Consider the following 17,177-nt stretch of genomic DNA (forward strand, 5'->3'; position numbering starts at 1 on the left):
AGAAACCCCAGCTCCCCACCACCATCCCTGCAGCACCCCTTCCCAGCTTAAAATTCCAGGAGGACCAAGTGCACCGTCGTCCCGGGGTGCTGGCGGCCGCGGGATCACAGGGTCCAAGCCGCTGGGGCTGGAGCACCTGTAGGCTGCTGAGGTGGATTTGGGGGTCTCTCCCCCCCGCAAACACACACCTCCGACCAGATACTTCTGATTGGCAGTAACACCCTCCAGTAGTTCTGCATTCCAGTCCCAGTTACATAATAAATCACGGGAGAGCTTCCGCATTTGACTTTGGGATGTCACAACATGGAGACAAAACGGCACATTCAGAGTCTGGTGGGGAAGCCAGGCTTTCTCTGTGCTTCCCCCGGGTCCTCTCCGACGGCTGGCAGCAAGGCTGGGCTCCCTCCCGCTTCCTTCTCGTGTCTCACCCACAGCACTGAGTGGGGGTCTGCAAGGTGCGGTCTGGGTGCTGGAGAGGGCGTGGTGGGGGTCCAGAGGACAGGCAGGCTGCCTGATGGCCCAGTGTTCTTCGAGGGGGGTGGCCCCAACAATCTGCCGCTCGGTGGGGAACCATGCCGCTCGGTGGGGAGCCAGACCTAGTCCCACATGGTCAGGGGTCCAAGGGTGGAGAGATGGCAGTGGTCAGACCAGGCCTTAGCTGAGTGTGAGCTGAGTGGGAGGTAGGGTGTGATGGGGCTGCCTCCCATTCCAGCGCATCCCCTGAAAAAAGCGAACCGTCTTGGGTCGGGCGTTGGTAGTCGCACTCTATCCTGTGCTGGTCATGTAAGGCTGATAGTTAGGTACCCCCTGGCACCTAGTAGGTCTAATCCTATGCAAAGGTGGATGGGAGATAGGGAGGGGAAATTCAGAGATCGGTAGATAAACCAACACGCATTAAGAAACAAGAGATCATCCGTTTTGAAGAAGTTCCTTGAGACCATATTAAATAAATATAAAAGATATAGCTTCGCCTGATGAAAAGTCGAAGGGCGTGACAGCTCCTGTCCAGTTGGTGAGAGAGGTGTCAGTGACGCAGGTTCGGGCTAGTTCCCTAGGGCTCCGGGGAGTAGAACCAGGATCCGTGGAGGGAGCCACCAGGAGACCCATCGTGACCAAGGAAGATGTCTCCAAAAGTCAGAGCTATCCGCTCTGGAGTGGACCACTGAGCGAGGTAATGAGTTCCCCAAACCCAGAGACATTCAAAGGAAGGCTGGAGAACCTTTGTCACTGATGCGGTCAGGCACCTTCAGCTTTCAGCCCTACAATTCTATAGCATTCCTTGTCACCAAGTGTCATTAGGCGAGATCCCAGTCCCCTGGTGCTGAGGCTGGTGCTCTGGGGTGGTGGGACACCACAGGATGTTTCTGAGAGCCAGTGTTCAGAGCTCTCATCATTGGTTGAGGGGGTCATCAGCCCCCAGGTGGGAGGATGCAGACCTCTAAATAATGGGAGTTGAAGGGCATGGGGCCACCCAAAGTGTTTCCTTACGAGAGCCTGGCATTCGAATGTTAGCAGGTCCCTCCAGTGGAGTCAGCATGACCCTCTCCCCTATAGCTCCTTTTTTAAAACACTGTACGGTCTTGATTCCAGTGCCCACTTCTGGTGGAAATGGCAGCCTAGGGTATTTTATGCCTGTCTGGGGAAGCAGCCTAGTTCCCAGAAAGCAGGCAGAGGGACCCAATCAGCATCTCACTCTCAGTCTGGCTAGACCTTGGGTGGGAGGGCGCTGTCTTGGGCTTAGGGCGTCTGAAGCTAAATGCAATCCCCGCCCCAGCTGGCAAGTCCATATTCTCCCTTTTAAAGTGAGCCCTGACTAGGCTCAAGTTCAGGGTTTGCCTTGGGACCTCAGACAAGGAAATCTACTCCACCGCTAAGTGGCGTCAGGTGTCATATCCCCAAAATGGGTGTCCTATCCCCAGTCCTTCCGGCTTCCCTGCCGAGTCCTGACAATAAGACCATGGAAGGACCGGGAAAAGTAAAGCACAGCGTCTGTGCCTTTGCCTCGCACAGAATGAGCGTTCAAGAACTGAGTATTGAATGAGTGTTGTAACCCTGGCTCTCCATGTCCCCACCGTTAGCATAGGTAGCCTCAGCAACTGTTCGCTGAGTGAACGGATGACAGAAACTCAGAGAAACGGGTTTAGGCTTGTCCTGGGCTCCATACGTGGGGAAAGCTGGGATCCAGAAGGCCTGAGGTCTGCTCTGCTTGTTGGTCGTGTGACTGACGATGGAGAGGACACCTCAGATGCCTGTAAGAACTGATGAGCGTGGAATGTGAAGGAATTTTGCAAACCCTTGCCCAGAATTAGGAAAGATGAGGACTTGCTGTGCACCAGACATTTCATTATTATTTCAGTCCTGTGATGCATTATTTGCACCCCATTGTGTGGGTAAGGCTCAGAGACGTTAAGTGACTTTCCCAAGGTCACACAGCTATTAAGTGGACACGTCAGTTTGGAACCCAGATCTTGGCTGACTCTAAAGCCCACCATCCTTCTGTAAAAGTCGGAAACCTCTACACCTAAAGGGATAACAGTTCTGGGAACAGTTCTGGAAGGCAGCTGCCAGCCTGAGTGGCTTCTGTTGGTGTGCCCCACCAGGGGAGTAATGGAGTATGTCTTGATTGTGTCTCCAGAAAACAGGTTTTTTATTACTCACCACGGCGGGCTGTACATCTCTGACGTGCAGAAGGAGGACGCCCTTTCTACCTACCGCTGCATCACCAAGCACAAGTATAGTGGGGAGACCCGGCAGAGCAATGGGGCCCGCCTCTCTGTGACAGGTAGGCAAGAGGGCTGCGGAGGGCACCAACCCACCCTGGGGATGGCCGTGTCCACGCCACGGATCTGGGACACTGCTGCATACTTAGGTCATCAGGGGACTCAGAGAAGGAGATTAAAGAACAAAAATACAGGGCCCAGCAGGGCAGAACACGTCTAGTGTGGTTTGGGGTGCCCTTCGTGTAAGAACCTCAGAGTCTGCACCTAAGCAAGCTACCTCTCCTGGAGAATTGATAATGAAGGTGAATGCAATCCATCTTCTCTTTCCCCTTTTTGCCTTTGCTGCCAGGAAGCTCATGAGTATAACCCAATGTTCAAACATAGTAACAATGAGGTTAGATTAGATAAGATATGGGAGGATTTTGTTCCTTCATGACTCTAAGTATTTTTTAAGATTCTATTTGCCCTGTTTATGAGCCCATGTGTTTCTTCTATTATAGATTGAGAGTAGGCAGGATATAATCCATAAACTACAATATTTATAAACTAAAGAAAAGATTCTATTTCTGGAATGATTATCCCTTTTTCAAAGGGATAGAAGCTAAAGTTTATTGAGTCCCCTGCGTACCAGATCTTATCTATTAGGCACCATAATATTCTCGTGAGGGGTACGCTGTTCTGTTTTACAGGGGAGAAAAAACAGATCTTAGGGAAGCCAAGCAACTTGCCCCAACTGTTTAACCTGTGGGAGGCAAAGCCAGGACGTTCCCTCTGCAGCCAGGGTACCACCCCTCTCTGCAAGGAAGGAGTCATTTGAGCACACACACATGCCCCAGTCACAGAATAAAGGAGGGCAGAGGGTCCCCCTCAAGGAGCAGTGCCTTTCTGGAAGCAGTGCTTTTCCAAACTCTTGACAGCAATCCACAGATAGACATTTTTATCATAACCTGTGCAAGGCACACTGATCGCTCCTACCACATGCATTTAAATGAACTCTGCTATTTCCTATTCTATCGTATCCAATTTTGATTTATCTAAATGCTGGTTGCAACTCACCAAATGGATTTCATAAGTTCCTAACCGTTTGTGACCTACAATTTGAATATCTCTGCTGTTGAGGAGGTGGGATTGGAGTGGCTTGTGGAAGGAGGGTGAACCGATAACATGGTCGTTTCGGAGACCAGACTCACCCAATTGTGCAACCTGTCAGGGCCTCTGGAAAAGTAGCCTAACTAGAGGACCGACTAGAGGGTTCTGTCTCACTCTGACCGTCTGGGGTTTGGGGAGGATGACGCTGACCCTCAGATCATCTCTATCCAGACCCTCTCTCATTTGCCTAGCCCATTTGAGGAGCAGGAGACAAGAGGATAGGGCTCTCTGATCCCTCTTTGTGTCTCCAGCACCGGGCCCTGTGCCTGGCACATAGTAGGTGCTAAGTAAAGATTTGTGGACCTAAGCAATGCCAAGGGAAACTGCTGATGGCTGCACTGAGGGCCTCTGTCTTTGTGGCAAGACTTTGGAATCTGCAGCCCAATTCCCCAATGTGTTAGAGTGGTTCCTTCGGAAGTATTGGGACTTGTTTGCATGCTGCTTTGCATCTCATTTGCATGCTTCTCATAAAACAGGGGAATGGTGCAGAAACCCACCCTTCCTGCCAGCCTGCTGCTTTCTCCTGCACAAATATTTAATCCCTTCATCCTGCCAACCTCACCTCCACTTTTACTGGGGGAGTAGACAGGTGTCTCTCAAAAAAGACACCCTTTAAACGGGAGGGTGTGCCAACCCCGATCTCCTTCTGGTCTCCATTCCCCACCAGCTGTGGGGAGAAGGGGGGTTGGGGCAGGAAGAGAATGAGAGATGCTGTCAGAGATAAAGCCCAAATGAGAGACAGAAGTAAAGACAGGGAGGCCCCCCAGGCAGACAGAAGGCGAGAGGCGCAGGCACAGAGAGACAGAGGACAGGGAGAAAACAGAACAGAAGAAAACCTGCCCAGAGGGACAAAGGCAGAACGGGAGCTGAAAGGAGGGACCTGGAGGGAAGGGAACAGAGGAAGCCAAGGGGACGGGGTCCCGGCGGTGACATGGCCCTGATGTGATGTGGCATGACAAGCCATCTGCCAGCTGCTTGTCTCTGCAAAAGTGCAAGTGATACTGGAGGAAGGCAGTGCAGAGGGGGTGCGAGGGGGGCACGTCGGGGAGCTCAGGCCTCAGCCTCCAGCCCCATGTGCCACACATCCACTCCAGCTTGAGGAGGGCACTCAGTCAGTCCTGAGCAAGAGAGGCTGGCCACGGTTTCTGCTGCGGAGGTTCACCGTCTAGTGACCGGCACCCCCGAGAGCCCCCAGGCTGGCAGGAGTGGCCGGACACCCGGGGAAGGGTGGCCCCATCTCCCCAGGCCCCAAGGCAAAAGGAGGGAGTGAAAGGATCCACGTGGCAGTGTGTCCTCAACGGTCATTTAGTGAGGGCAGCAACCACACCTGTGGGTTCCTCAGTCCTCACAGAGTGTTCCAGAAAGCAAGAGGGCGGGAAGGAAGATGGGCACAGGAGATGTGTTGGGTAAAGGACTCTGATCCAGCCCAAGGTGCCGGCTTAGCCTCATGCCTCACGGACTCAAGGCGGCAGAAAATAAGGAGAGTCCCAGACCTCAGGCTCCTCATCTGTACAATGGGAGTGACAAAACATAACCCCCGCCCCAGCTTGTTGTGAGAAACAGGGACCAGATGGGCAAAGCTTAGCGCGGTGTCTGCCACGTGGGGAGCACTCAGGAGAGGAGCTGCCGTGTTGTGGTGGCTGTCTTGTTCCCGTGCTGTTGCTGCATCATTGTTCCCACAGCTTTCCAAAGAGCGTCTGTTGGGGAGGGGAGGAGAGCGACTTTCCTCTTTCTGTATGGTCCACGGTGAAGGAGGCAGTTGCAAGAACCGTCTGAGCTCCCTAAAATCCAACCCCCAAACAGCCATTCTGAGCATCTAGATCCTTCCTAGAATTTACCGAGAGCTTCCATGAGTATGAACCCCATGCAGTACGCATTATCGTCTGCCTTTATAAAGATGAGACCCTTGACCAGAGAGGCTGGCTGAGGAGTCCAGGGCTCCCCAGCTCATGGGGTGGGGGATGGGGGGCTAAGCCACATGCAGAAGCCACGTTCAGGGCACCTTTCCGGGGCAGTACGGCTCACCCGATTGGAGAGGTCCCAGCAGCCTCCCCAGGGCGCCCTGAATGCCCCTGGAGATTTCTCAGGCTCAGCCATCTGGCTCCCCCAGCCCCACGCCAGCCCTGGCAGCGCCTGATCCCCCCGGGGCTGTCGCCGGTACATGCCGCAGCATTTTACTTCTGCTCCGGAGTAATGAAAGAGGCTTCTTTCCCTTAGAATTTAATTTCACGCCTGAGACTCGGTGATTAATTCCCTCCCCCCGCCCCTTCTTCCACCGCCCCGTCGGCCCCTCCGCTTGTAAATTCTGCGGTGTGCCATGGAATTTGTGTATTTTGCATCAATTAAGTGTCACATTGAGTAATTCTTTCCTGGCACTGAGTTTGTTTATCCCGACCATCCCCACAGGGTTGCGTGGGGAAGAGGCCATGGAAGCGGCTGGGGAGGGAGGGCGGGGGCAGAGCTGCACGGAGATTTCGCTCAGTCAAGCTCTCGGACACGCGTCTTGCCTTGTTGCCTACAACAGCCTCACGAGACTCGGAGGCAGCGCCAGGACCCCAGCCCCTGCGTGTGACCCTCAGGCTCTGAGCCAGGATGAGACTCGCCCAAGGTCACACGGTTTCCCCATGGCCGGGGCGGACCCGCACCTGGCTCTCCTGATTCTCAGCCCAACCTCCTTCTGCAGAGCCATGGAAGGTGGGAAGGGAGTAGAGTCTTCTACAAAGTCTTTCCCCCACCACCACCCAAGAATTCCCCACCCAACCCTTCTCTGAGGGAGATGAGCTGAGGACAGGAGACATTTGCCATTAGTCAAGGAGGATCCGGAGGGGATGCCTGCCGCTCCCACCATTCATTGTTGAGCTGACCTCAGTATTAGATGGCAAAATTTACTGAACAAGGGTGGGTGAGACCTGATTTATGATCTCGGCTCTGTAGTGTGATCCTGGACGGGTCACTGCACCTCTCTGGTCTCTGACCCTCCTCTGTCTGTGGCCGCCAAGACCCCTAAGCCAGCTCTACGAGTCCAGGAGCCCCCAGTCGGCCTCCCCCAGAGGTCAGGGGTTCAGCAGCCATAGGCCTGCTCTGTGTAGGCACAGGAGATACACTCACAGAATCCCACCAGCCAGGGGCCTGGGACAGCCACAGGTCAGAGCCATGGGGCCTGCAGTCACGGCTCTCTCTTGCTTGAGAGTGTAAAATGGAGAATTATTCAGGATGGTAGGTGTGGTTTGCAGAAGGCTTAACTTCTGAATCCTTCTGGGCACAGATGGAAAAGCATGGCCCTTTCTGAGTTGGCTAGGATCACAGATGGGAGGAGACAGGACAGGGAAGCTGGTTCCTCCAACCCTGAGAGGCACCCCCAGGCCAATCTGAGGCCCAGACCAAGGCTTACCAGAATCGCAGATTTGAAAAGTCATGACTCTTGTGTCACAGGGTGTCCCTTCTCCCAAGTCTGGGCCAGGCTCCAGGCACCATGTCTATGAAGGGAGCTCTTACACACTCTCTCTCTCTCTCTCTCGGCGCCTCTCTCTGTCTCCCTTGTTACATCTGTCTGTCTGTCTTTCTGCCCACACTATCCTCTTCCCACCTCCCCCAAGCCCCTGCTTCTCAGTCATGGCTCTCAGGGCCTCTATCTGGCCTGAGTAGGAGAGTTTGTGCCAGAGTCTGGGGCCCAGGAGACACCACAAGCCATCCCACATGGGGCGTTGTTCATGCTGGGTACTGGTGGGCAGAAGGTGCCTATTCTGGTGCTTGCCTCTCTGCCCCCCCCCCCCCTCACCCCTGCACCTGCTTCATCCTGCTCGGGCTGGCCAGGGCCACTGATGCTCTCTGCCTTCCAGACCCTGCCGAGTCGATCCCCACCATCCTGGACGGCTTCCACTCCCAGGAAGTGTGGGCGGGCCACACCGTGGAGCTGCCCTGCACGGCCTCCGGCTACCCCGTGCCTGCCATCCGCTGGCTCAAGGACGGCCGGCCCCTCCCGGCTGACAGCCGCTGGACCAAGCGCATCACAGGGCTCACCATCAGTGACCTGCGGACGGAGGACAGCGGCACCTATATTTGTGAGGTCACCAACACCTTCGGCTCTGCAGAGGCTACAGGCACCCTCACGGTCATCGGTGAGTGGGGAACCCCTTAGTCAGGCCTAGGAACCTTTGAGAGCACCGCGGTATGACAGGGAGCGGTGGCACCTGCCTCTGGCCAGCCCCAGGGGAGAACCCCCTGACTGGGGAAGGCAGCAGGACATCGCAGGAAATGCTCTGGGTTTGAAGTCAGAGGATCTGTTCCTTGGTTCTGGCATTATCAGATAAGAACCGACTTTGGGCAAATCACATAACCGTGGTCACCACCTCAGTGTCCTCTTCTATAAAATGGGAGAATGACCCCGGGCCTTCCTGAGGTCAGAAGGGTCAGAAGGGACCATGAACGTGACAGTGATGGTGACAAGCTCACGGGGCTTCCTGGCTTGTTGAGAGGGAGGGTGAGTGCCCTAAAGGAAACGGTGCTGGTGTTAACCCAGTAGAGAGGACATACTGTAGCCCATCAGACACGACTCTCAGAATATTTCGCAATATTTGATGGGGACACTGATGAATCAGATCAGACTCGGGAATAAATGACGAAGAGGGCTTTCCAGGATCTGTAGGCAGGGTATCAGCCTGTCCTGGCTGTTCCTCCCAATCCCGGAGCCCTAGACCCCCAAGGGTCCAGCAAGCCCTTGGGGCGGGGCAGGGGGGTTCACAGACCGTGCTGCTGCTGAGCCCCTGGGCTGAGGTCAGGCTCTGACCACAGTGGGGCTGGGATTTGGAGACCCCTAGGGAATCCCATCCCACCAAGCAGCTGCATAGCCTGAGGCCCCATTGAATGTGATATCAAAGGGTATCGTGAGGGTCCCTGAACCTGGATGGTGGGAGGAGGCTGTCCAGCGGTGATCCACCCTGCGGCACAGAAGTTCCCTCCACCATGCCGACTGACCAGAGAAGCCCTCCTCCCCTCTCCTCTCCCTCTCTCAAGAGCATAGAGCTATAGGTCTGCAGACCCTCAATGTTCTCCCTGCTTAGCTGGCCTCCTGGGCCTAGGGTCTTGTTCCCCTGCCCCAGCCCAGATGTGAGCCTGGTCTCCTCCCTGTGGTCGAGGGCATCTTAACAGTCAGGGTACATTTATCTGCGGTGCTGGGAAGAAGTCCTCCCTGTGGGAACACGTGTGAGGCTGGAAGAGCAGAAAGAGCCCCAGGAAACCCACTGGGTTGACAGCCCAGGATACAGATGCTTAGGTGAGAGTGTTGAGAGAGCTGGGGACCGGGGGCTCCTCGCAGCCTAATGAGCCCCAGCTGGCAGGGCAGGAGCGTGGAAGGACCAGCGCTGATGTCCCCCTCTGTGCCCCAGTACTGTCCAAAACTGCTTAGTCGGATAGGCCTTCCCCTCTACCCCCGTCCCAGTGCACACGCATTACATACACACTCTCATCTCACACTCACACACACATGCACGCATGCATGCACGCTGCCTCAGGGCTCAGGTCAGGAGGGTGGCACACCCCTGAACCCTTAGAACATTAGCAAACCTGACTCTGGGTGATGTGGTGTTCATAGCCCCTGTCTCAGTACATACAGGCAAGCAGATAGGCATGCACACACGCGCGCGTGCACACACACACACACACGCACCCACACAGGCAGAGGTGTCGAAAGGTCACATGCCCACTTCTCCATATACACATGCACACACGTATGGTGCCCATACACATTCACAGATACACACTTCCTCCACCTTCGCGTGCTCACATCCAGGCACATGCACACAGACCCACAGCCGCGCGCACACCCCCGCTGCCGTACACCTGATTCCCCGCCCACCCTCTGCTCCACATCCCCCCCCAACACTGGGTTTGGCTGGACAACCACGTTCAAGGGCAGGTGGCACAGCTTTTCTGGACCTTCCATTCTCTCTGCCAGCCCCGCTCTGCCAGGTGTCCAGAGGAAAGCAGTCTTTTCACACGCACACACCCCATTCTGCCACCGAGCCTCCAATCCATCTTGTCACCAAGTCGTGCGGGGCAGCAAGGTGAGAGCAGGTAGCTGGCCGAGCCCTGGGAGCCCTGGATGGTGACTGGGACAAGCGGGATGCCACCTGACTCATCATACACTGACATTTCCTGGGCAGGGCCTCTGGGAGAGAGCGGGAGAGCCTGGCAGGAGCAGACTCCTGTGTGCTTTGACTGTGCCCAGCCCACCCAGGCTGCCCTGCCCCCTCCTCCAGGTGACCTCACTGGGGTCCTAGTCCCCTGCAGGCCTCAGCCTCCTCTAGAGAACCCCAAGCCCATGGAGTTCGGGGCAGAGAGGTGGCCAGCCCTCCCAGCAGTGATAAACAAGGCTGGGGCAGCAGTAGACATCCAGGTGAGAGACACTGCCCTGCTCTCAAGTGCTCACAGCCAGGTGCAGAGACAGACACAGAGGAGTGATTAAAAGCCCATGTGCGTAGTGTGGGGACAGTGATACCGAGAGAGGCCCAGAAGAGAGGTCCTAACCCAGCCTGGTAAGGGAGTGGTATCCAGGAAGGCTTCCTGGACAAGGTGTCCTTGAGCTCAGTGTGAAGGATGGATAGGCATTAGGCAAAGAGGAAAAAGAGCACTCTTAGGGGAGGCTCTGGGGCAAGAAGTGGCCCCGGGTGTGCAGCAAGCACAGACGGAACGCTGCTGCCCTGAGACTGTAGGGCTGAGAAGCAGAGGCAGGTCCCTAGGGGCCTTGATGGCCTTGAATGCCACACCGAGTTCTTGGGCATCATGGAAGTCCTAAGCAGGGCAGCGGCCAGCTATGGCATGGAGAACTGAAGGAGGGAGGCCGGGAGGGGGGAGGATGTTACTTCCTGGGTCCGGGATGGAGAGCAGAGTCCCCGGGGGGGAAAATAAGGTGGTCAGAGTGACAGAAGATGGCAGCTGGTTATCTCTACAGATATGAGAGACAGGTGGCAGGGCCAAGGGTGCCTCCCTGATTTCTGGGGAAGATGATGAGCCAGCCAAGCTCCTGTCCTCTTCTGAGCTGAAAGGAGCTCCCTAGCCCCACAGGGCAAGGGCCACGTGTCCAGAAAGTGCAAGCCGTCATAACAAGAGGTGCAGAGGGATGGCCTGCCCTGACCCTGCCATTTGACAGATGAGTAAACTGAGGTCTAGAGAGGGAATTCACTAGTCCCAGCCCCTCTCACAAGGAGTCTGGGGACAGAACCAGGGCCTCCCCGCAGCCCAACCCCAGCCACACTGCTCCGCAGTAAAAGCCGTTTTCTTTTGTTTTCCTCCCCGCTGCCTTTCTCCTCTCTCCTCCCCTGCTGGCCTGGCCCAGACCCCCTTCACGTGACCCTGACACCAAAGAAGCTGAAGACCGGGATCGGCAGCACGGTCATCCTCTCCTGTGCCCTGCTGGGCTCCCCGGAATTCACCATCCGCTGGTACCGCAACACTGAGCTGGTGCTGCCCGACGAGGCCGTCTCCATCCGCGGGCTCAGCAACGAGACTCTGCTCATCACCTCGGCCCAGAAGAGCCACTCCGGGGCCTACCAGTGCTTTGCCACCCGCAAGGCCCAGACCGCGCAGGACTTCGCCATCATTGTGCTGGAGGGTGAGCTGGGGTGGCCAGCACCCGGGTGGGTTCAGGCTCCCTCCCTCCCGTCCTGAGAGCAGGCCCTGGTCCAGGCACCTGCCTGTCTTAGTCCTTCCATGGGCCCTGTGGGGAGATGCTTTTGCTTCATGTTCCCTATTTTGCAGTTGGGGAAACTGAGGCTTGGTCACTTGCCCAAAGTCACACAGCTTGGCCGAAGGTCAGAGTTGGGATCGGAACTCAGGTCTCTTAACCACCGTGCTATATTGCCTCTGCCCTCCGAAATTACTAGGACCTCACTACAAAAGGGGTCTTCTTTCAGATGCCAGAGGCTTTCAATCTCACAGGGGCCCTAGGACTGCCCACCAGGAATCACTGCCTTGAGCCCCACCTCTGCTTTCTTCCCTGAGCCCTCTCTTTCTGGCTGTCCCTCTCTCCCCATTCTCAACCCTTCCCGCCAGGCCCACAGACTTTCAAATCTTTGCCCTAAGGTCTCTTTGCAGCAGGCTCTGTTTCTTACTACAGAGCTGGATTTCCACATGCTTCCTTCTCCTTTTAAAGCTGCTGCCACCCGGGGCTCCTCACCCAGCACATCTGTGTACGGTTGTTCAGGTTGTTCACTGCACAAAGTGCCTACAAGGCAGGACCAAGAGTAAGGACTGGAATCCAGCTTGAATCCCCCTTGCCAAGCCATGGGCCCTGGCACCAGGTTGTGACCACACAGAGGAGTCCCCTTTTTCTTACTTGCATGAGAATACAGTGAGGATTGACAAAGGCCCTATCCCTACCAACAAATTTAGTGGTCCCCCAGCTCCTTTGTTGCTACCAAAACAAAACAAAAACCCCACAATCCTATTGCTTCCAAGGATTTTTCCCCATTATAACAAAGACACCAAACCCAGGCAAGTCCTACAGGTTATTGGGATCCCACATGGGTCTACCCATCACGGCCTGTGGGTCCTCATTCCTTGGGAGATGGGACGTGGTAGTGGGCATCCCCTTATCCCTCACCCTAAGTACAGTGCACAGTGAACTGCCCCTCCTTCAGGCCCTGCCTCCTCTTGTCCAGCCAGAACTTCTTCCCAGATCTTCTTCCCACCAGCTAGGAACAGACTAGTTCAAAATGGGAGCCTGACCTCTCTGGGGACTTCCTGTCTGACCGACTCCCCACACAGCACAATTTCTCTCCGAGAGGACAGCCCACTGATGGCCAGTTCGGGGCAGGAATATGGGAAATGAGGATGGCAGGAAGGGCAAAAAGGAGGGAGGGAGGAACAGCCAGAAAGGAGGGTTCAAGGAAGGAAGCAGAGGAGGGGCCAAAAGCTGTGACCCTAGTGGGCGGTCCCAGGCTCTGCCAGGCACCAGGTTCTCCCCATGGTTTTAGGTAAGAGTCTCCTGCAGAAACGGGGTTAGGGGCTGGCAGACTGGATTAACATCAGCATTTGGGTGTGAAACTTGGTGGGGGATGTGGAGAGCCATGTTACATTGGCCTTTTTTTTTTTTTTTTTTTTAAGTGTTTGCCTTAGTTTTCAAGTGCACAACACATACTTTAACTTTACAACAACCCTGTGTGACAGGCTGGCCAGGCTCAGTAATTTCATGCTCCCTCTGCCATCGAGGAAGCTGGAGCAGTGGGATTAATTGTCCTGTCTGGGGTTATTGGGTCAGCCGACACTTAAGCTCTGGCCACACGCACACCCATGCCTCTGGGCAGCCACTAAGCCTTAAACTTGAGGCTTGGCTGACAGGGCTCTAGCACCCCCAACCCACGCGCAGGAGCGAGCGCTGGAATCCAATTCCGCAGGTCAGCCGTGCCAGGTCCTGGTTCCACGCGGGGATCTTGAGTCCTCTGGCTTTCCTAATGCAGGGAGGAGAAAGGCGGAAGGGCAAAGTGGGCCAGAGCTGACATTAAGCAATCACTTGCAAAGCATTATATGAAGCATCTTTAATGCACTAATCCCTTTCGTCCTCACAGCATCAGTATGAAGAGGGTATATTCACTCCCCCCGATATCTCTACCCTCCAGAGTTGAGAAATGGGGAGACTCAGAGAAGTTAGGTAACTTGCCCAAAGACACAGAGCTCACAAGGGGCTGTGGGAGGATTCAAATCCAGGGGTTGGAAATCTGTGCAGGAGAAATGGGTACCTCACGGGGTGGGGTGGCCTGGCCGGGCGGCCGTCACTCCGTGGCTCGGTGACCCTGATGGGGACTCCTCGCTCCCGGCAGACGGCACGCCCCGCATCGTCTCATCCTTCAGCGAGAAGGTGGTCAACCCTGGGGAGCAGTTCTCGCTGATGTGCGCGGCCAAGGGCGCCCCGCCCCCCACCGTCACCTGGGCCCTGGACGACGAGCCCATCGTGCGGGACGGGAGCCACCGCACCAACCAGTACACCATGTCGGACGGCACCACCGTCAGCCACATGAACGTCACGGGCCCCCAGATCCGTGACGGCGGCGTGTACCGGTGCGCGGCGCGGAACTCGGTGGGCAGTGCTGAATACCAGGCGCGAATAAACGTAAGAGGTGCCTGTCTACATTTAAATATCAGAATAGGCTTTTGAGTTCCTTTGCCATCTCTGTGGTTCCCATTATTCTTGTGGTGATTAGTACTTATGATTAACTGTCATTTTGCTTTTAGTAGCGGTCTCTTTCCTCTCTTTCTCCCCTTTTCCCTGCCCTCCACACACCCGTCATCCTTTCTCGTGTGTGCGTGTCTGCTACAGTTGGCCCTCCTCTGCGTCCCCATCCCCTCCCCTGTCCCTTCTCCTCTCCCAGTCTGACCTGTCCCCACCCCCATTCCTCCCCATCAGATCTCTCTGGCCCCAGGTACACTCAGCACCCCACTAGCAACCACCAGCCCCACCAGGGCCTTGTGAGGACAAGGACAGGGAAGGGGCAGTGGGGCCAGACTTGACCTTGGATGGGGGTATCCATCAAAGCGGTGCTCCCAGTGTCCTCCCACTGAGCCATCCCCCAAATACTCCAGGAGATGTAAGCAGCCAGGAGCCGAGTCACAGCCTTCCCCCTGATTTCCTCCCTCCCAAGGCCCAAGCCAGCAAGAGTGGGAGGCTTGGGCTGGGTGGGGGCGTCCCAAAGCAGACACCCCCCCAGCAGTGGGGGAAGCAGTCCTCAGGTGATCATCCCCAGATCTCAGCTCTCCAAGTCACCCCCGTGAGGAGACCCTTCTCTGAAGCTCTTAGCAGCCCTGTCGGGTGCCACTGGTCCTCACCTGGCCCCTCCAGCGACCCCTGACCCAAGGGCAGAGGAGGAGGGGGGAAGGGCCCTGGTGGCTGCCATGGAGCCAGGGCTCCAGCCCCACGTGAGAAAAATGGCCTCCCATTTACCTCCCTCCCTGCTTTTGAATTGGAAGGGTCAGAGTTCCAGGGTCCTGGGATCCCCTCGTGTGTCCCCTCATCTGCTGGGTGGGGAACCTGAAGCCTGGGGTTTCCTATGCCCACTCCCGATCCCTGCCTGGTTCCCTGACCACTCCCACATCGCCACCTGCCCAGCCACCCAGCTGAGGACACCCCCTCCCCGCAGCCAGGGTGACCAGAGTCCCCCTCTTAGGGCCCCTTCTCAGGGACCCACAAAACCCACTTACCTGTTTAGAAGAAAACCATCAGCTCATCCAGTCACGACCTTCCTACTGCCTTTTAAATATTTAATGTATACGAGATCCTTTTTGGTACAAGACCATGATGCACAAGTTAAATGAAAAAAACAAAATCTCCACATCACCATTGTAACCCCCAATCTTAATCCCCTTGTAAATGAGAACTCACCCTCCCAAATCCCAGTCACTTCTCGTGAGGCTTCAGTTGGCTCACATACCCCGTCCCATTAGGGGGACAGATCCCTGCCCCAGGCATGCACGGACCATGTCTGTTTGCAGCTGTTTGAAGCTAGTAACAGAGTCCTGGAGAGACCGTGGGTGCCCCTAGCTTCAGCCTCTGCCTTTACCCTTGCAATGAAGTCTTCCTTCTCCCCCACCCCGCCCCCTACCCCACTGAATTTCCATCCCGCGAGAGTTTCAGAGCCAAGTAACGGAGAAGAGAGTCACAGGGCAGCTCCCGGCTGTCCCTGGCTAACCGAACCGCTTGTCCCTCCTCTGCTCCTCCTTCCTCCTGACTCCCACCCAGGCCCCCCCAGCATCCGGGCGATGAGAAACATCACGGCCATCGCCGGGCGGGACACCCTCGTCAACTGCAGGGTCATCGGCTACCCCTACTACTCCATCAAGTGGTACAAGGACGCCCTGCTGCTGCCCGACAACCACCGCCAGGTGGTGTTCGAGAACGGGACGCTGAAGCTGACCGACGTGCAGAAGGGCATGGACGAGGGGGAGTACCTGTGCAGCGTCCTCATCCAACCCCAGCTGTCCATCAGCCAGAGTGTCCACGTGGCTGTCAAAGGTAGGCCCCGCCCGGACCCAGAGCCCACCCGGGGCTCCCCGCCACCCGCCGATGGCTCGGGCAGCAGCAGCCTGGCCTGAAGGAGTGGCAGGCCGAGGAAGAGAGAGTCCTGAGCGGGTGTTCGGGAGAAAAGGGGCAAGGAGAGGGGAAGATTGCAGCGGGACAAAGAAGGTTCCCTCTGTGGGCCGCAGAACAACATGGCACTGACCCGGGAGGCATGAGAGGCATGTGAGGCGCAAAGGTCACTTTCTGGGCCAGAGGCCCGGGTCCGCGATGGCGGGTGTATCAGTCAGGAGGGAGCCGCAGCACGTCAGCGGGGGGCCCACCAGAGGCCACCAAGATGGGGCAAGAGGCAGGAGCAGCAGGAGGCTGGGTGGAGGGAGCCTGTTCTGGGGCTCTGACTCCCCTCTACCTGCTCATGCTTTTTGAGGCCTACAGAGGACAGCCTGACAAAACCTCGGCCCAGGCCCTTCACACTCGCCTGGGACAGGCATGTGTTTTGGGCAGAGGTACTTAGCACGGTGCCTGGTGCCTAGGAGCCATTCACTACATGCCTGCGGATTAAATGAACGAATGAGCAGAACTAAGGGACTCCGTGCATGTGTACGCAATGACAGCTGTCCCCTCGGTCCTGGGGCTACGCAGGTGTGCCACGCTCCATCCAAATATGTTCCTGGAACTGCCGGGCAGTGAGTGAGTGGAGTGTGGCCTGGCTTCTCTGGGACAGGATAGGGAAGGAGATGCCTGCCAGGCCTGGCTGAGGAGTGGTCAAGGAAAGCTGGGATGGGAGGTCACCAATGGCCCCAGTGGGCAAGGATCCGAGGGGGTTCAAGCACTGGGAAAGCCTGAGGCTCTGGGAGCATGGAGATGCCAGCCTGGGGCCCTGCGAAGGAGGAAGGAGGGCTGTGGTCTCCAGCCACCGTGCTGGTCTCCAGCACCAGACTGTAGCCATTGTCATAAAGAGCCCAATACCACTGTGGTGGGCCCACCAGGCACCAGTCACTGTGACTTGGCACTCCATATGCTCAGTTTCATTGAACCCCAGCACTGCCCCCTTATCTCAAGCAGGTACCATTTTCTTCCCAGTTTCCAAGGCGGAAAAGGCAGAGGCACAAAAAAGTCAGGTAATTGTCACCTGGAAGCAGAATGTGTCCCGGACCTGTCTACCTCCAGGCCCCGGGCTCTAACCCAGAGCTGGGGGAAGGGAGGGTTGGGAGGAGGAACCACTCTCCACACTCCACCTCAGAAAGAAAGAGGCCTCGGGGACCCCCTGAGAGTCAGGAAGGGAAACAGAGACCCTGAGAAGG

General features: G+C 56.4%; 1 protein-coding gene across 1 annotated transcript in view; it reads left to right on the plus strand.

Annotated features, from left to right (window-relative positions):
- LOC111153828 (DS cell adhesion molecule like 1) overlaps positions 1–17,177 on the plus strand; it is a 339,620-nt gene that overhangs the window by 235,516 nt on the left and 86,927 nt on the right. The window contains exons 4-8 of the mRNA XM_022513083.1: positions 2,636–2,782; positions 7,709–7,987; positions 11,203–11,478; positions 13,685–13,981; positions 15,598–15,870. Of these exons, the coding sequence (XP_022368791.1) occupies positions 2,636–2,782; positions 7,709–7,987; positions 11,203–11,478; positions 13,685–13,981; positions 15,598–15,870 (1,272 nt within the window). The remainder of the gene's footprint in view (positions 1–2,635; positions 2,783–7,708; positions 7,988–11,202; positions 11,479–13,684; positions 13,982–15,597; positions 15,871–17,177) is intronic.

This window comes from Enhydra lutris, unplaced genomic scaffold (genome assembly GCF_002288905.1).
Source record: "Enhydra lutris kenyoni isolate GAN:26980312 unplaced genomic scaffold, ASM228890v2 scaffoldscaffold34, whole genome shotgun sequence".
In the NCBI taxonomy this organism is placed as follows: domain Eukaryota; kingdom Metazoa; phylum Chordata; class Mammalia; order Carnivora; family Mustelidae; genus Enhydra; species Enhydra lutris.